The sequence below is a fragment of the Acinonyx jubatus genome, chromosome B1 (genome assembly GCF_027475565.1).
Source record: "Acinonyx jubatus isolate Ajub_Pintada_27869175 chromosome B1, VMU_Ajub_asm_v1.0, whole genome shotgun sequence".
Classification (NCBI taxonomy): domain Eukaryota; kingdom Metazoa; phylum Chordata; class Mammalia; order Carnivora; family Felidae; genus Acinonyx; species Acinonyx jubatus.
Window position 1 is genome coordinate 38695518 of NC_069382.1, and position 19835 is coordinate 38715352.

At 40.5% G+C, this 19835-nt stretch overlaps 1 protein-coding gene across 4 annotated transcripts in view; it reads left to right on the forward strand.

Moving 5' to 3' along the window:
• The first annotated feature begins 447 nt into the window (after positions 1–447).
• Positions 448–19835, forward strand: part of INTS10 (integrator complex subunit 10) — a 32244-nt gene continuing 12856 nt past the window's right edge. The window contains exons 1-13 of one of the 4 annotated variants that reach the window (XM_027071694.2): positions 448–673; positions 1231–1298; positions 2522–2625; positions 3327–3466; positions 5430–5511; positions 6011–6151; positions 6579–6750; positions 7183–7352; positions 8146–8279; positions 12951–13104; positions 14915–14997; positions 16064–16216; positions 19204–19312. In XM_027071694.2, coding sequence (XP_026927495.1) covers positions 545–673; positions 1231–1298; positions 2522–2625; positions 3327–3466; positions 5430–5511; positions 6011–6151; positions 6579–6750; positions 7183–7352; positions 8146–8279; positions 12951–13104; positions 14915–14997; positions 16064–16216; positions 19204–19312 — 1639 coding nt within the window. In that variant the 5' untranslated portion in view covers positions 448–544. The other 3 variants (XM_027071699.2, XM_027071708.2, XM_053216498.1) reach the window with 3 other exon arrangements.

The following is a 19835-nucleotide window of genomic DNA, read 5'->3' on the forward strand; positions in this document are numbered from 1 at the left end:
AGCCAGGGGCAGGTTCCTCAACTCTGCCCTGGCCAAGGGAGCTCCCCGCGCGCTCTTTCCCGCCGCTTTCTAGGCCCCCCTCTGCCTGTTCCTCTCAAACTTCTTGTACATAGAAGTTTGTCAGCCAGGTTCGGGTACCAGACCTCGAGACACCCAGATACCGCCCACCCGCAGGTCTCCGGGAGAGGAACGGAAGAACACCGTGCCGTAACTCAGCAACTAGAGGCTCTAGCGCATGCCCCCTAGCTTAACAAGAGTCACGCTAGAGCCCGCAAGCGTGGAAATCCACTTCTCCACATTTTGGAGGTGACCTGGAAAAGTCGGTACCAAAACACCGGGTCCTCAAAGAACGAAGGGGCTGGAAGGTCAATGAGAGCGGACCGGAAGAGGGTGCTCGCAAAACCCGGGAAATAATTCCGGATGCGCCAACCCCGACATGCGCAGAAGCCTACCCTGCGACGGTGGCGGCGGCGGCGGCGGCGGCGGCGTCTCCAGAGCCGGAAGGTACGGCCCGAGCGGCCGGCTGCCTGACGCCTCCTGGGTCATGTCGGCCCAGGGGGACTGCGAGTTCCTGGTGCAGCGAGCCCGGGAACTGGTGCAGCAGGACCTGTGGGCAGCCAAGGCTTGGCTGATCACAGCCCGCAGCCTCTACCCCGCCGACTTTAACATCCAGGTGAGGTCAGGCCCCTGCATGCGGCAGCATCCGTGAAGGTGTGAGTGCTTCGCCGCGCCGGGGCTGCCCTGGCCGCGAGCTGCTCCCGCCCGCCTCGGGGGCCGGACCGCCCCGCTCCCTCTCGTCCCACTTCTCTCCACCTCCCCCGCCCTGCTCTCCGACGCCCTCACACGCCTCCTCCCCTTCGAGGCCAGCACCTGGAGACACCGGGGACCCCGCTCGAGGTCGGAGTGACTGGAAGTGTGGGGGTGCTGTGCTGCTCGGTGGCCCACCGGTGGCCTCGGCCTTGGGAGAGGCCTTTCGCTCCCTCGTTCATCATCATGGCAGCCATTTGTTTAGTGCCTGCTACTTTTGAGACATTATTCCCCAATCTTGGGAGCCGAAGGGCCCTAGGGTCGCACTCCTAAGCGCCGTGGCCCTGCGTCACCACGTGATGCTTTACTATCAGGCCCTCCCGAGTTGGGGGTGCCCAGTGAAGGCCAAGTAGCGCTGCGCGCGGTGAGCCAGGACCGGCCCCGGGCAGAGGTTGTGACCTCTGAGTCTGATCTGTGTTGCAGTATGAGATGTACACCATCGAGCGGAATGCGGAGAGGACTGCCACCGCCGGGAGATTGCTGTACGACATGTGAGTGGGGATGCTGGACTTCAAGCTTGCACTGCCCTGGATCTTTCACGGAGGTTTTGTTTGTGTGTGAAAGTGGGAGTTGGGGGAAGATCTTCAAGTTCATCTACGTCTCTGGTATCTAAAGCTTACGTAGTCGTGAGTCTAGGCCTTCAGTTAACTGCTGACATGCTTTCTGCAGAGAAATCTTCCGTTTTATTCTTGTTAAAACTTTTCTTTCTATAATTCATTTTATTTTGGAAATAATACATGTTCTTTGCAGAAGTTCAGACAATACTGAAGTATGGAGAATGACAAGTGAAAGTCCCTACAACTCAACCTGAGTTAAGTTTTGGATGTCTCTGTATACATGCATACACAGTACAGAAGACATAAAAGTATTTGTGGGGAAGGGTTACAAAAGTGAGATCATACTACTTATATCATACTGCAGCTTGCTTTCTTCATCCACTTTAATGGAGGGATGCTTTCTCAGGATGTAGAGCTCTTTTTCATATTTGCGTAAGGTTTCATAACGTTGGTGGACATTTAGATACTTTCCAATTATTGAGATTGTATTCAGTGTCAGTAAGGAATTTTGAACCCATATTGTGGTGTTTTTCTATAGAGTAGATTCTTAAACATTGATTTTCACAGTCAAGGGTGTAGTATTTTATATGTTGATACACTACCAAATCACTCTCCAAAAAATACTATTCCACTTTACATTTCTACCAACAATGTATAAGAGTGCCCATTTTCCCACACATTTGCCAACATTGTATGTTATCAGTCTTTCAGATTTTAATTTTTGCCATTGTGATGGAAAGTGGTATGTTGCTTTTTTTAAAAAATTGTGTTCATTGTATTACTAATAAGACTGAGTAGCTTTTTAAGTGTTCTCTTTGCATTCTTTCTGTGATTTGCCTTTGCCCACTTTTGGGTAGTTGTTTGTTTTTGGTTTGGGGGTTTTTTTTTTTAGTCCCTTTTTCTTGTTGATGTTTACAAATGCTTTATATATTATGGTCGTTTGTCTTTTCACTTATAAAAACTCTAAAGACTGTTGTGATTAACTTCATTTTCCTTAGTTTTTATTTTATATTTTTATTTTGCTTTGTTTTGTTACATCTACATATTTACTTGGAATAAAGAAAAATGTGTTTTTCTCTATATGCTAATCTTATTTTCTTTTTTGAATACTATATAGAATCTGACATTGTAATTTAATGCATTCATTTTAAAAATAGGTTTGTGAATTTCCCAGATCAGCCGGTGGTGTGGAGAGAAATCAGCATTATTACATCAGCATTAAGGAATGATTCACAGGATAAACAAACCCAATTTTTAAGAAGTAAGAATGGAGTGATAACTTAATGGGTGTATAAATTACCATTTCTGGACTACTAAGTTATATATGGTAACTCACATCTGTAGTATTGGTACCCACATGTATATTTTGCTCTTGACAACTGAAGTTTGTACAAATGGTGTCACTTGGTCTCTTGAGCATTTGCTTAGAAACCCATAAGCTTCCTTAAAGGGTGCAAATTTATCAGTTAGCCCAGGGAATTGAATATATTTTTAACAGGTTTTGCAGTGATCAGAAAGCATCTATAGATTAAGCATATCTCCACAAAATGGGAGAGAAACTTTTAGCAATTTATGACCTTTCTTGTTAACCCTCACTTTGTGTTGATTGCTATAGCCAAAGATTTCAAATTCTGGATAAAACAGAAAGTAGGTAGTTAAGGTCATTTCAGCATAAACAAGTGCATCCTCTTTATCTCAGCCAACAGCAAGCACTGTTGTGACCCTTCACATAAGCCATTCTTGTCTCCTGGATCCAATAAGGCCTCCAAGGGTTTTAGGGTCATTCAGCAAACATCTGTGTCCATTACCATCTAACCCAAAAGCCTTCTAGGTTGTAGGTGAAACTCAGTTATTCTAAATGTAGTATTTATTGTTCTGTACATGAAAATGCCTTACTTCCATATTAGTTTCAAGATTTTCTTTCTGAAAGAAACTTTTTAAAGTAAAATGTGTTATGCACAGGTTTGTTTGAAACTCTCCCTGGTCGAGTCCAGTGCGAAATGTTACTAAAGGTAACGGAACAATGCTTCAACACATTGGAACGATCAGAAATGTTGCTTCTGCTTTTGAGACGCTTCCCTGAAACAGTGGTACAGCATGGGGTATGATTTGATCATTTCCTTTTTCTTAAGAGAAAATAAAATTGATCAACACATTCATCAGTTGGGTTAAAAGCAATAGTGTGTATTATTTTAGAGCAGAAATTCTGAAGAGCACTAGGTAAGATTGAATATAAGAAATCTTTGTCAGTAAAGCTAAAAGTATGTCACTGTTATCAAACTTTATAAATTTCCAGTAGAAGTTGTCCTGTCAGTGTAAGGAAACAGCCAGCTTTGACAGTGCTGTTTATTTGCAATCTGTAAAGTACACTAAAATTATTTTAAAAATCCTACTCCGTTGTAGTCAAGAACATGTTTGAATTTAAATGAGAGCCATAGTCTGTAGTCTTAACAGGCATGTTTCTCATGTACTTTTCCCTCAATTACTTATATCTGTAATAATTATTGAATGCTATTGGCAGGCATTGGTAAGTGTTCGGTATCTCCTGTACTTCCCAGACCCTTTGAGGTAGATAGTATCCGACTGTACAGATGAAGAAACTGAATCTTAAATATGTTAGTAATTTCCATAGCCATCAAATGGAAGAGTCAGGATTCAAATCACTAACTCTTAATTCCAGCTCTGTTGCCTATTCTTTCCCACACCATTTTTCAAGCTTTGGCCCCAGTTAACCTTTTCTGTACCTCCCTATATTAGTTGCCTAGGGCTGCTATAACAAAGTACCAGAAAACTGAGTGGCTTAAGACAACAGAAATTTATTCTCTCACAGTTCTGGAAGCTGAAAGTTCAAAAAAGCAAGGTGTGGGCAGGGCCATGCTCCCTCTAAAGGCTCTAGGGAAGAATGCTTCCTACTCTTCCTAGCTTCTGGTGGTTACCAGCAGTCTGTCATTTCTTGGCTTGCAGCTACATCATTTCAGTGTCTGCCTCTGTTGTCATATGGCCTCCTTCCCTGTGTGTCTTCCCTGTGTTCCTATGTCTTCACATGACCCTGTAAAGATTGTAGTCATTGGATTTAGGGCCTGTCCTAACCTAGTATGCCTTCATCTTAACTAATTGCATCTACAAAGACCTTATTTTTTTTTATAGCATAAAATATATGTAAGGTCACATGCTGAGTGGAGGTGGACATGAATTTTGGGAAGATGCTATTCAACCCAACACATTCTTTAATCATTACTCAACTTTTAACTGTTTGTATTATATTATCTTTTACATTGTTCTACCCCTACCCCAAGCATCCCCAAGTGACCCCAAGGAGATAACACAGACACCTTGTTGGGTTTTGATAAGCTAACTTTCTACTATGCTAGGAAATACATAGTAGAAAGTAATGGAAAGGTGGCCTTAAAAGTCAGACAGTTGTGGGACACCTGGGTGCTCATTCCATTAGGCATCTGACTCTTAATTGTGGCTGGGGTCATGATCTCGTGGTTCTTGTGGGTTTGAGCCCTGCATCAGGCTCTGTGCTGATGATGTGGAGTCTGCTTGGGATTCTGTCTCTTTCCCTGTCTCCGGCCCTCCCCTGCTCACACTGTTTCTTTATCTCTGTCAAAAATTAAAAAAAAAAGTCAAACAGTTGTGTCTAGCCTAGCCTATGCTGTATGATTGCCTACTTGTGACAACTCTTGAAAGTGATAAGGTTTGCCAACATAATATATCTTGATGCAGAGAATAGTTTCTATGTTTGGTACAAAATCTATTATTCTAATCAGTTCCAACCCTTCCTTTAAGTTTCTGTAGACATTTAATTTTCATTTTAATTTTGCTAGTTCAGAGGAGCATAACCAAGCCAAAGTAGTTGTTGATCAGGTGAATTTAGGGTTTCCTTCTGGGCTGTGTTGCTGATGCATCCTTTTGTTTTCTAGTCTTTAAAATGAGAATATTTGTTTCCTGGGGAAGTTTGCATATACAGACTGTGTGGTAAATTTTAAAAGCCATTTCTTTATGTAATTCTGACATCTTAAACTGTAGCGCATTTAAATGACTAATTGTATTTTGAAACAGGTTGGCCTTGGGGAAGCACTATTAGAGGCTGAAACTATTGAAGAACAAGAATCTCCTGTTAACTGCTTTAGAAAATTATTTGGTAAGAAAAATTGTATTTTGTACTAATTCTCTGCAGTGAGTAGAATATGCTGGAGTAAGTATCATTTTAGTGATAAGGTCATTTGTGGAAAGCAAAAGAACGTTTCATATTATGAAATTTAAATCCTGGTTTATTTTTTTAGTCCAGAAAGCATTTTAAACAACTTCTAAATTTTTATTGTCATATTTGATACCTCCAAAAGAATATGTACAACCATATATTCAAGTATGAAGCATAATAATAAACATCTGAATTGTTACTAGTTCAAGAACTAGACCAGTACCCATAATGTAGAATCTGCCTGTGTGTTTCCTTGCTAGCTCCAGCCGCTAGTACCCTGTGCACTGTAAATTTTAAATAAATGTGCCATAAGGGGGTTGTTCCCCTATATATTTTAAGTAATTACATTAAGTAAAGTCTAAAACAAATTCTGTTTTTCTCACAATTGTAGGGTAGACAGACAACTTAATCGTTTTTTATTATTTTTCCCCTTCAACAGTTTGTGATGTTCTTCCACTAATAATTAACAACCATGATGTTCGATTGCCTGCCAATTTATTATATAAGTACTTGAACAAAGCAGCTGAATTTTATATCAATTACGTCACTAGGTCTACTCAGATAGAGAGTCAGCACCAAGGTAAGTGAAAATATCCTGCAGTTTTATTTATACAGACTTTAGTAAATTGCAAACTCAGAAATCCCTCATCATTCTGATTATTCTCTGGATACACACCAGTTTGATAGTGTTTCTAAAAGATGGTTCCTGGAAAAAAAATACTACAGGTAAGAGAAAAAACTTTTCTGGAACCAGTTTTACCATTTGACTGAAACAGTCAACTTGCTGAACTATGATGTGAGTGCACCAAGCTTCATACATGTACCACAGCTTGAAAGTCATTTTCTGCTATACCCGTGGCCAGTTGTGGGTCTTTAAACAAAGCACATAATGTGTTTGGATTCTGTGCTCTTGTCTTTTGAATGGGGATTCTTTTTCTTTCTCTGTCAGGTATCACATACATAGTAAGTAGTAAGATTAATTGTAGACTACTCTTCTCATTTCTCAGGTGCCCAAGAATCATCTGATTTAATGTCACCTAGCAAACGGAGCTCTCAGAAGTACATAATAGAAGGGCTGACTGAAAAATCATCCCAGATTGTGGACCCTTGGGAGAGGTTGTTTAAGATTTTAAATGTTGTTGGAATGAGATGTGAATGGCAGATGGATAAAGGAAGACGGTAAAACATTGTTCATTTCTAGAATTGCTTAGCAAGTCTTCTGATACCATGTTCTCAAGATCTTTAAAAACAAAATCACATTCTTAAAAAGCGTATAATGCATAGGTATACTTTTGTTTGGGCAAATTCTGTAACCATGGTATTTATGCAAAAGAGGGTGGTTTTTCACTTTATTAAAAGATTCGCAATGAAAGTGTGAACTCTTAAGAAGATGTTGAGGTTGAAGCATTCCTTCGCATTCAGAGGAAACAATAGCTATTTTGTTGTGTCTGTGTCCTGAAATAGTGATCTGATTATTGCTCTAATTCAGAAGGGGAATTTCAAATGCCTGCTGCTACATTTGGCAAATGTAATGCTTCTGTTAGGGCTTTTCTCTAGACCTTTTGCTGTCAAGCCCAGAGTAATTAATTTTTGTCATCCTTCATCTTTCAGAAGCTATGGTGATATTTTGCATAGAATGAAGGATCTCTGCAGATACATGACCAACTTTGATAATGAAGCTCATGCAAAATATAAAAACCAAGTGGTTTATTCCACTATGTTGGTCTTCTTTAAGAATGCATTCCAGTATGTCAACAGCATACAACCATCTCTGTTCCAAGGTTGGTTTAAGAATTTTAGAGTCTCCCAAAATACTTTGGCTAGGATGATGAAAGATGAAAATGTTAACCTTAACATTGTTCTTAGATGCAAATAACTGCGGGGTAACACCAGGGCTTTCCTTTAGTTGTTGGTAGTTTTTATGTAAGTATGTTTTCATTTACAGTTTCTATATTAAAGGATATAGTGGTACCGTGAAACTAAATACAGATATTCAGTGCCTCTGTTTTTAAAAAGCAGCAGATGTAGCAAAGTGTTAAAGTAGATTTCACAAAGACTTTGCAGTAGACAGAGATTTTTTAAGTAATATATTTGCATATAAATTCATATAAAACATGAAAAATAACAGCATGAAATCACCTACCCATCCAATATAACTACTCTCATTTTTGTGTATTGCCTTATAGCCTTTCATATATTTAGATATTGTTTGGAATTTGTAGCTATAATGTATTGTACATATAATACACTCTTAGTGTTTTTTGCTAATTTTATGATTCATGATAGCTATAAAAAATTTCTAGATAAATAAGAACAAATAACAAAGAAGGAACTTTGACTTATAATCTGTCATTGAGAGAGAACCTTTATTAACTATTCGTTAATAGTTAACTATTAACTATATATCTGTATAGTCTTTTTTCTTATTCTTGCACACTTGTTTGTCTACCTAACTGGGATAACACTGAACATACTTTTTAATGACCTGTATTTACAGCTGAGTAAACTTCTACCTGATATTGTTTTCTTTTCCTTGCCGCATTTTTAAGTGTTGGTGTTTCCCCCCATCCATAGGTCCTAATGCCCCAAGCCAAGTTCCACTGGTTCTTCTTGAGGATGTATCAAATGTGTATGGTGATGTAGAAATTGATCGTAACAAACATATACATAAAAAGAGGAAACTAGCTGAGGGAAGAGAAAAAACCATGGTAATCCTTTCAGATATGATTATTAACAGATTATATGTTTATGGTTTGCTGGAAATGAGTCTTTGTAAAATATAGCTTTGGAGCTGAATTGATAAAATTGTTGGGGCTTTTCGTCATAATTACCGTATAAATCAGCAGTTCTCAACTAAAGTGATTTTGCTGCCCTCCCCCTCCCCCCCGGACATATGGCAGTGTCTGGGGACATTTTTTATTTCCACGGCTTGGTGTGGAGGAATTGCTATTAATATCTACCATGTAGAGGCCAGAGATGCCGCTAACCATGCCAGAGTGACCAGGACAGGCCCACGACAAAGAGTTGTCCAGCCTAAAAGGCAAATGTTATAAGGTATAACCTGGTATAAGTTAATTCTACCTCTTTTGACGGCATGATATCAAATGTAAAAAGCAAAGGCAAATGAACTGCATTGAACGTCTAGACAGAGTGCTATGCTGAGTCCTGGCCTCAGAATGGAAAGTGCTGAGGTGTTCCAGCTAGGAAGTAATTACAACCCAAGGGGACATGTCAGAAAGGTTTCATGAAGGAGGTCAGCATTTGAAATCAGCCTTGAAGGATGTATAGCATTTTGTCATTTGCAATTGGGGGGTGAAATTTGTGAAGAGTAGACAGTTTGCACAAGATGCAAGAGGCCGGAGAATGTGAAGAACCACTGGTCTTCTGATTAGGCCAGGCAGCAGGCCTGGACGGGACAGTGATTTCTAAATTTAATTTTAATGCAGAGGAATCCTTTCAAGAAAAGCTTTAGTGGAGGCCCAGTGGAGATGCTTTAGGTCAGGAGTCAGCGAACTTTCTCTGTAAAGGGCCAGGTAATAAGTAGGTTAGGCTTTAGAGGCTCAACGGTCTCTACTGCAGCTAGCTACTCAGCTCTGCTGTTACAATACAAAAAAACAGCAATAGACAATAGTAAACAAATGAAGTGGCCGTGTTCTAATAAAACTTTATTTACTAAAGGAGCATTTGACCTGCAGGTCACAGTTTGCTAATCCCTGCTCCAGGTGAATACCTCAGGGGAGCCCAGAGTTTCACCTACTTCCTGTCCCCTCTCCTCCTTTCAGTCCCCTCACTACTTCTTCAGCCCCTAAGTAACATTTACTGGACCGGGGCATGAGGAGATAATGTGCCTTAAGATCAGTTTAATCTGGGTGCCTGGGTGGCTCAGTTAGTTGAGCGTCTGACTTCAGTTTAGGTCACAATCTCACAGTTTGTGAGTTTGAGCCCCACATTGGGCTCTGCGCTGACAGAGCCTAGAGCTTGCTTTGGATTCTGTGTCTCCCTTTCTCTCCACCCCTTCTCTGCTCACACTCTGACACTCTCTCTCTCTCAAGAAATTTTTTTTTAATTTTTAAAAAAATGTCAGTTTAATCTGATGTTTTTATAGATTTTATGAGATAGAATGGAGCAGGGAAGACCAAGCCTTCTGAAGGCTTTTAAGGTTATTAAACCTTATGGTAAATTCATTTGTTTCCTCCCACAGAAAAATGCACACATTTACTGTTCTACAAATAATTTCAGAGGTTGAGAGATGCTTTGAAATCCAACCCTGAACCCCACTTGGAGAACTCTGTGCCAATCAGAATTTCCTGGATGCCCTCTGAGTCATGCTTTAAAAAGATTCCTAAGGCTGCTAGGTACCTACTCTTTCCTTCTTTGCTGACATTCCCAGGAGGGATAACTCGTTCACTCTCCCTTTTGGTTTCCATGAGTGTGTGGTTTATCCGGGTGTGTCACGTTAAGACCACAGATACCTGCCATGTAATAATAGGTTGTAGTAATACTGGTTTTAGCTAAAAGCAATGACATGTCCCATATAAATCAGTATAAATAACATGGCTCTCAGTCTGTTTCTCCATCTCCACCACTTCCTCCCTGTCCAAGGCATCCCAGTCTTTCGTATATCATCAGGATCATCCTCTTTCTGCTTGCCCTCTTGCTCCCTGCCAACTCTCTTCTCTACCCAGCAGGCTTAGTGACGTTTTAAAGACATGAAGCAGACATCACTCCTTTACCACCTCTAGTGGCTTCCCATCATGCTCAGAATAAAAGCCAAACTCTTCACTTTGGCTTTAAGGCAGTTACTGATCAGGCCTTTGCATCCTCCAGTGCTCTGAGCCCCTTCCTACCCCTGGACCTCTGCCCCTGGGCTGTGCTCTAGGGTTGGAGTACTTCTCTCTGGCAGGCTGTGTGCTAGTCTCTTAGCTGTAGGCCCAGACTTTTGTCCCTCTGCAGCCTCCTTAAACCCTCTGGCTCTCTGGTTCCTCCTGTTTTTCACTTGTCATGTGTCACCTGGCAGGCCCTGCTCTCATACTGTGGCTCTCCAGCCAGTCTGTGTTTCCATCTATTTTTGTTTTTACTCTCCTGATTTCTTCCTGGTTTTCATTCTGTGCCACAGTCTGCACCCCCCCCAACCCCCCTCTTTCCCTGCCAGGTCTGTGTGTGCCATCACAGCAGAGGACATATCTGATGGCCCAAAGTTCAGCTTATCAGCTCATCTTGTTGTAGTGTTTTGTTTCTTTTAATAACCGTCAAAAAATTGGGAGATTTCTCACAACAGTATCTGATATGCTGGCCCCTAATGCTGGCACATATTTGGAGCGGGGCAGAGGCTGCCCACCTGAGATGGGTGTGCATTCTCCACCCAGCTGAATTCCTTGGCTCTTGTGACATGTCAGGTGGCTGGAGCTGGGGGCTGTCCTCTCCCACGGGCAATAAGTTCTCCACCCGCACACATTTGTGTGTGTTCCCTGTAGTCAGGATTCTTGCTTACAGCATTCCCTCGGAACTTCAGAGGCTACTTTGGCATTTCGAAAGTAATTTCTCTAAATTCTAGAAACTGTTTAGAACTCCATACTATTCCCACCACATCTGAGGTCCCTTCCATAAACTCCCGATCTCATTTTGAGGCAGGAATGTTTTCTCTAAGTTGCAACACCAGTGCCTACCCCATTCATATCAGTGTATCTTATTAGATTGGCAACATGTGGCAAGGATATGGACCCTGAAAAAATAAGATGCCTAGCAGGTTTTGATTGTGAAAGGGATGGGGTATGTGTCATTACTGAGGGAGGATAAGAATGTGGCAGCTAAATAGAGTGGGTAGGGAGGGTCCCCAAGCATCAGGAGTAGCAGGAGGATACTAAGTCTGAGGGGAAGAAAGGTGGGAGTGAAGGACTTGTTTTTTCTGAGATTAGCTTGAGGAATTGAGTTTTTAGCTAAAATATTTGTACATATTTTTAAATGATCTTAGTGATGTAAAAATTTGCAGGGAGAATTTAATTTGGGTCATTAAGTTGGCAAAATAACCTAGATAGAATAAAAGAGTCAAGAAATTCTCAGCAAAATAAAATTAAATGGAGCTGTTTTACCTTTACTGGTTTTTGGCAAAATGTCTAACCATGCTCACTGGCACTTACAACACTTACAACAAGCAATTCTCTGAGACCTCTCTTTTCTTTGGCTAAATATTTCTTGAGATGAAGAACAAGAAACGTAGAACTCTTTTGTAAAATACAGAAGGCATTAATAGATAAGTAATTCCTGGCCGACACCTTGCATTGGGGGAGCAGAGCCAAAGAGAGGGGTGGCCACAGGAGAAGATATATCTAGGGAACAAAAAAATAAGTAACTCATTTCTCTCAATTCTTAGGGCATTTGGGCTTTAATTTTATTCCACGACGTGACAAACTTATTTGGAAGCAAATTAAATGATGTCACATATTGGGGGGGAAAGTAAACTATAAAACAGATGCTACTTAAGCTTTATCTCTGAATATAAAAATCTGATTTGGGGCTTTTATAACACTGATAATGTTTTTAAACTATTGGAGCTTTACTTGAAAGCAACATAAGCTTAGAATTTATCATGAGAAAAACATAAGCTTAGGGGCACCTGAGTGGCTCAGTCAGTTGGGTGTCTGACTTCAGTTCAGGTCATGATCTCACGGTTCGTGGGTTCAAGCCCGGCATCGGGCTCTGTGCTGACAGCTCAGCGCCTGGGGCCTGCTTTGGATTCTGTGTCTCATTCTCTCTCTGCCCCTCCCCCATTTGCGCTCTGTCTCTGTCTCTCAAAATTAAATAAAAATGTAAAAAAAAATTTTTTAAAAATAAGCTTAATTTTTAAGGTAAAAATTGAATGTGTAAAAGTGAAAAGATGGAAAATTTACATTAATTTTTAAAGCTAAATTGTAAAATTCAAAAATTATACTCAGGATAGTATCCTTTGATAAAGTCCATATGGTAATCAGAATTGGTGGCAACAACTATAATAACACACCAGTGCAGCAGACCCTTGAACAAGGGGGTTAGGGGCTCCAGCCCTATGCGCCCTACACAGTCACAGATCTGTGTATAACTTTTGACTCCCCCCAGAACTTAACTACTAACAGCCTACTATTGACCAGAAGCCTTACCAACAACATAAGTAGTTGGTTATTCTGTATTTGTTATGTGTTATGTATTATATACTGTATTCTTACAATAAAGTAAGCTGGAGAAAAAAATGTTATTAAGGAAATCATGAGGAGAAAAAACATTTACACTGCTGTACTGTAAAAAAATCTGTGTATAAATGGATCTGTGTCATTCAAACCCATGCTGTTGAAGGGTCACACATACATAACTGTAAGTTAGTCCTATTCTTCACCTTCTCTAAACAGAGTTCGGATGATGAAGACTGTTCGGCAAAAGGAAGGAATCGTCACATTGTAGTCAATAAAGCAGAGCTTGCTAACTCCATTGAAGTTCTAGAAAGCTTTAAGCTGGCCAGGGAGAGCTGGGAGTTGCTCTACTCCCTAGAATTCCTTGACAAGGGTAAGAACATGCTGTTGTATTGGTGCTGTTTAATTTTTATATAAGGTGAGTGTGCTAATAAAAACATTATTCTGCTTGAAATAAGACATGGCTAACTAAATTGATTACAGTAGTTGACATGTTTTATAGGATTCTTTTTGAGTAGGACATCTAATCAGTTATTAATCAAATAACCATTTACCTCTTAGCTTTTACTATGAGTGGTTTTTTTTTAAAGTTTACTTATTTTGAGAGAGAAAGAGAGCCTGTGAACATGCAGGGGAGGGGCACAGAGAGAGAGAGAGAGAGGAATCCCAAGCAGGTTCCGTGCAGTTAGGGTAGAGCCCTGTGAGGGGCTCGAACTCCGGAACCGTGAGATCATGACCTGAACCAAAATCAAGAGCCGGAGGCTTAACTGACTGAGCCACCCAGGTGCCCCTACTCCGAGTATAATTATAATTAGGGTTAGGGTGGAGTGTCAGGGAGAGTTTTAGGTCTTTTAACATTTGTATTGCTGGCCTCTTTTTCTTGTTGGGTTTGTTTGTTTTGTGCTTTTGGTTCTTCTGACCTACTGCCTTGTATCTTCCTTATGCAGTGTAGCCAAGCATACAAAAGGTAATGCTATTTTTATCTGCATTAACTCTATTACCTGAAAAACTCACACTACAGAAAGATTGTTTTCCTTTGAGAATAGACCTAAAACTAGGGGAAGTTTTACAGTTATTAAGTATTTCAGGAGCAGTTGGATGGCTCTCAGTCAGTTAAGCCCTGGACTCTTTGATTTATTCCCAGGTCATGATCTCATGGTTCCTGAGTTCAAGCCCCAAACTGGGCTCTGCACTGACAGCGCGGAGTCTGCTTGGAATTCTCTCACTGTCTCCCTGTCCATTCCCAACATGTGCATGTGCTCTTTTTCTCTGTGTCAAACAAATAGACGTGTTTTTTAAAAAGTATTTCAACATTACTTAGAAATCAGTAGCACTTTGCTAACCAATGTGTTTTTACTGTAATTTGGAACCAAGGCTCTTTACTTTCCTTCTGGCCAGTGGACCTTCATCCCTTGGCCCACTTGCATCACATACCTGTACAGAACCCATGATCAGATGTGTCATGTCATTTTCATTTTTTCTGAGTAAATATAGCATCACTTGGTTTCTTCGGTTGCCTCTAGAATTATAAACATGTATGTGACCTTGACCTTTGGAGGGGATTTTTCTTTATTTGTAAATTGACTTTTTAAAAAATGAGTAGAACTCTTAGTGTTATATCTTTGTTATCTTAACTGGGTGAAAATAAAACAATACCTTTTTCTGAGGTGAGCAAAGTTATTTACAAGATAAATGAGATAATATGTGAACTGTATTTTGAACAGCTCTTGGGACATTGTATGTGCTTAATAATTGTTGGTGCCTAGTGAAAATACTGCTTGTGTATTATATTCTAACTTCACTGTCTAATTGAAATTATAGACCATTGTTTTTTTGTTTGTTTATTTATTTTTGAGAGAGAGAGAAACAGAACGTGATTGGGGGAGGGACAAAGAGAGAGTGGGACACAGAATCTGAAGCAGGCTCCAGGCTCTGAGCTGTCAGCACAGAGCCTGAGGAGCGGCTTGAACTCACCAGCTGTGAGATCATGACTTGAGGGGAAGTCAGAAGCTCAACTGACTGAGCCACTCAGGCACCCGAAATTCTAGACCATTGTTTTAGAAATCGAAGTCTATAGTTGCTATCCATTTTTTGGTAGTTTTTCTCTGTTGTTTTGCTGGGTTTGTTTTGTTTTCTGCTTCTCTGTTAACATGTTTTTGGCAAATTTTCTTCTGAATTCTCAGAATTTACAAGAATTTGTTTGGCATGGAAGACAGATACTTGGCTTTGGTTAAGAATCTTCCTCACTGATATGATCATCTATCAGGTAATGTGATGTATGATTTAAGTTCCTGTGTTTGTATAGAATGACTGTTACTGTGAACCGACTGTAGCATGCGAGGTGTGCGTGTTTCTTCTGTAGACTAGTCATGCTCTGAAGACATGTTGTGTCTTTCATTTCAAAATAACCCCAAAATGACAAGGCTGCATCTTCTGTGTTACTTTTGTGATGTCCAGCCACACCCCTCTGTAAAAGTAAGATTTTTACTTTTCAATAAAAAATGAATACTTCCCACCCCTCCTTGTCTGCATTGTGATGGAGGCCTTCTGCCTGGCTCTCCTTATTCCTGGAAGGGAGAGAGCAAATTCCCTAAGGGGGTACAGAGCTCCCAGCCTCCATTGTTGAAATGGACAGGGTGCTGCTTCCATCCTACGTAAAGGAGAGATGGTATTAGTAGTAAAATATTTATAAGAAATGGTATATCCAAAATGTACGTTATCCAAAAGTTGGTGTTATTTTATTTAGTATTAAGAATTAAGACCAAGGGTGCCTGGCTGACCCAGTCAGTAGAGCATGTGATTCTGGATCTTGGAGTCATGAGTTCAATCCCCACTTTGAGTGTAGAGGGTACTAAAAAATCATTAAATAAACTGAAAGCAGTGGGCAGTGGGGAGGCACCTGGGTGGCTTGGTCGGTTAAGGGTCCGACTTTGGCTCGGGTCATGATCTCGTGGTTCATGAGCTCAAGCCCTGCGTCGGGCTCTGTGCTGGCAGCTCGGAACCTGGAGTCTGCTTCAGATTCTGTGTCTCCCTCTCTCTGCCCCTCCCCTGCTCACGCACTATCTCGCTCTCTCAAAATAAATAAACATTAAAAAAAAAAAAAGGAATTAAGACCAGAGAGAAAACTCTTTGTATGTGTAAAGTACCTCCATTGAGAACCCCCCATCTTTCTTTAAGTAAGTTGGTTTGATTATTGCTAAGTCTCCTCTTTCCTCCTCTGATGATCAAGCAGAGCTACCTTACTTGGAGTTGCTTGCTGCTTGCTTAATTAACTCTGGAGATTTATTTAAATGGCAGTGTTTTTCACCTCCTCGCTGTTATGTCTTTTTTAGGGTCAATATAAAAAAGCAATAGCCAGCCTGCATCATTTAGCAGCTCTCCAGGGATCACTTCCTCAGCCACAGATCACGGGACAGGGGACCCTGGAGCATCAGCGAGCACTCATCCAGCTAGCGACTTGCCACTTCGCTCTAGGAGAGTACAGAGTGAGTAGTGTGTGCCTTGCACGGGGACCCTCATTCACTAAGCTTCCCTGGGGCTTCCTCTTTTTCCTATAGTGGGCTTTTAATACAGCGCATGTTTATTTGAAAAAGGGTCTTTCTGCCTAGATTTTAATCAACTAATCTGCTGATGAAAATCTTGATGATTTTGTTTTACTCCGTTTTCTGTTTACTTACAGCTTTCCTGAAATAGACTTCAGTACTTTTCAGATTCCATTTTATTGGAGGATGATTTTTTTTTTCTTTACTTTCTTATCTGGAATCCCTTTAGAGCAGAATCAGTCCTATTGTACTTGGACAGAAGAGGCATATACTAAGTAGGAAAGGGAGGATTTCCATAGCTTATCTGAGCCTCAAATTTGCTTTTTACATGATGATTATACCTCATGGGGTATTCCAGGTCTGTTTCCTTCATGATTGTGAGCCCCTGCTACCAGAGGGTGGGGACCCTGTTCTTTACATTTGAGTCCCTCATAACACCTGCCACAGTGGTTTGCACAGCTTTGATACTTAATAAATGTTTGAACTGAGTGATAAGCACATTCTTTATATAAACATGGGTACTGTATAAATTCAGGACCACAACTTAACACACAAACTCTGATTTCTTCTCATCTCTCTATATGTTAAGTTGATTACTTTGTGATTAGTAACCCCAAATTAGGTTTTTAAACTTAAACTTTGAAACACAATTTATAATTCATCATGTAGGAAGAAACAATTAGTATGTAAAGTATGTGCATTGAAAATTGAAAATACTTTTCTGCCATCGTTTATGTAATCATTAGGTACCTAATTGTAAGTTTTAGTAAATTCCTTCTGAGAATTTAAAATAAAACATATTATTTACTCACATAGATATTCATATATCATACAGAATTAGACAGTTACACAAGGCACTGCTGTTCAGCATTGTATTAGGGAATATAAAACGGGTAGATTTAAGTAAGGTAGGCAAATTCATTCTCTTTGAGGACTTCCATTAAAGCTGATCGCAGTTAGGGCTACCTCTTTGGTTTATAACTTATTCCTGAATCTCAGCTGCCTTCAGCTGTCTGTCTTCAGCTCAGACCCATCACATCCAGATGTGAGTTTCCCTCGTTCTCTGGCCCGTAGATGTGAAACTCTCAAATCGTGGTTGCCTCTTACTCTAGCTAATCTTTTTGATTCTTCCAGTATGAAGCTAATGTCTTTGGTGTAGTGCCTTTTATTTCCTTTGCTACCATCCTAATCAATGGCTCTGAACTGAATTTTTTGCCTGTAATTTTTTTTTATCTCTAAGTTAACGGTCGTTGCTTCCTATTGCTGTCATCATTCCACTTAATTGAAATATTGACTTCCAAAGTGCCCAGAGTTGAGCCACGTGCTGGGGTGGAAAATATAAGCAGAGTGTGGGGAATGTGGGATCCCTGCATTCAGGACATATAATTTGAATTACAGAGAAAAGTGCAAGTATTTATATAAGACAGTTAAAAGTCAGATATTAAGTGGTATGCCCCTGACATATGCACAGTAGGCATTCAGGGAAGGGAGTTTTCACCAGGGTCCATGTAGTCAAGGAGGGATTTACAAAAAAGATTGGCTGGAGGTGGGCATTGAAGGATGGTAGCATGTGTCTCTGGAGTACACATCCTGGCCTTCCCACTTGCCGGCTCTGTAACCTGGGTCAAGTTACCTCACCAAGCTTTCTAATTCCAGTGTTCAAGTTTTTAACTACCGAGCTGTTGAGCTCTTGAAGCTAGAGCTTCACACCCTTGTGGCCATGGGTGAGTTCTGGATGTGCCAAGATACTGACCCTTTTAGTTAGTGGCTTAAGGCAGCTGGAGCCTCCAGGTTAGTACTGCCAGCTCTGAGCAACCTTACAGATATTTTCTGAATGTGCCAAGACATGAAAAAGGTTAAGAGGCATGGGTTTAACACTGCACTTCCTCATGTGTAGAATGAGGATAATGAGAGAGTTGTGCCTGACACATAGAACATGCTCCCTAAATGGAATCTAGTTGTTAACATTAGAATTGGACAGGTAGACCGTAGGTGATGGCTTACTGTCTGTGGATGGAGACCAGCCTGCTCAGTGTGGCACTTGAGGCTTCCCTCAGCACCAGTGCAGCTTCTAACCAGTTTTGTGTATTTCCTAAACCACGCCCTCCTTTCACTTAAACAATACCCAGCCCTTCCCCACATCTTTCTCTCCTCTGAAACTGCTTTTTTCTCTTCTCCACATTTCAAATCATTGCTCCCCTTTAAGACTTGGTGAAGGCAACCTTCCTACATAAACTGTTTCCAGCTAGTTTAGCTTATATATATTTCTCCTTCATTTTAAATTATGCTCTAGATCATACCATTTAATCCACTACTCTGTGTCCCATTTTGTTGACTTTTCTCTTCATTGAGGTAGTAAATGTCTTTAAGACTGGGATATTCTTCCTTTGGATGCCACTGTGCTGTTAAACACATAGGTAGTTTAGGTAATACTTGACTAATTTTTAATTTTTGTTCTTTTGTTTTAACAGCAAAGAAGGAGTTATTATTCCCTCAAAAGTCTAGTACCTATATTTAATCTTACTTTTTCTACGTTTGCTGTTGAGCAAACAGTGATGGTCCCATAAATAGTCTTGAGGGGTGCCTGGGTTGCTCAGTCAGTTAAGCGTCTGACTTCAGCTCAGGTCATGATCTTGTGGTTTGTGAGTTCGAACTCTGCATAAGGCTCTGTGCTGACAGCTCAGAGCCTGGAGCCTGCTTCAGATTCTGTCTCTCTCTCTCTCTCTCTGACCCTGCCCCACTTGTGCTCTTTCTCTCTCTCAGAAATAAAAATAAAACTTTAAAAAAAAATTTAAAAATTTGAGGCCGCACTGTAGACCTACATGTACGCACGTTGCCCTGTTGTATGCTATAAGTATGTTAGTTGTTATGTTGATTTACTTCCAGTGAGAAAATTTCAGATTAGTACCTTTTCATCTGATCTTCTTTAGATGACATGTGAAAAAGTCCTTGATTTGATGTGCTACATGGTACTCCCCATTCAAGATGGAGGCAAATCACAGGAAGAACACTCAAAAATAAAGCCCAAATTTAGAAAAGGTACAGTGACAAGTTTTATTCTTATTTTGTAAAAATGGCTTTACCCAAGGCTGGAAAATTCTTTACAATTCCTGATGAGATGATACATGATCTGCAGGGTTTGACAGACTATATAAAAAGTTAATCCCTTGCCAAGCTTGTCCTTGGCACTGATTTCATAAGCAGCTGCAAATCTGTCTTTCTTCCAAAATTCTCTTCACTTCCTGAGTTTGTTATCTCTGAAGAATATCTGATAATTCCTTTTCCTATCTTTATCAATTCTCGGAAAATTTACAGATGATTCGTTAAGAAGTGTTTCCTGGCATATCGCTTGTAGGCTATTTTGAGCTTCACCTCAAGTAGCACATTGATTGTAAAACTATATAAATTTAGTTGTAATACTTAGAAATTAGAAAAAGAGGGGCGCTTGGGTGGCTCAGACAGTTAAGCGTCCAACTCTTGATTTCAGCTCAGGTCATAATCTTACCGTTTGTGAGTTAGAGCCCCGCATCAGGTTCTGCATTGACAGAACAGAGCCTGCTTG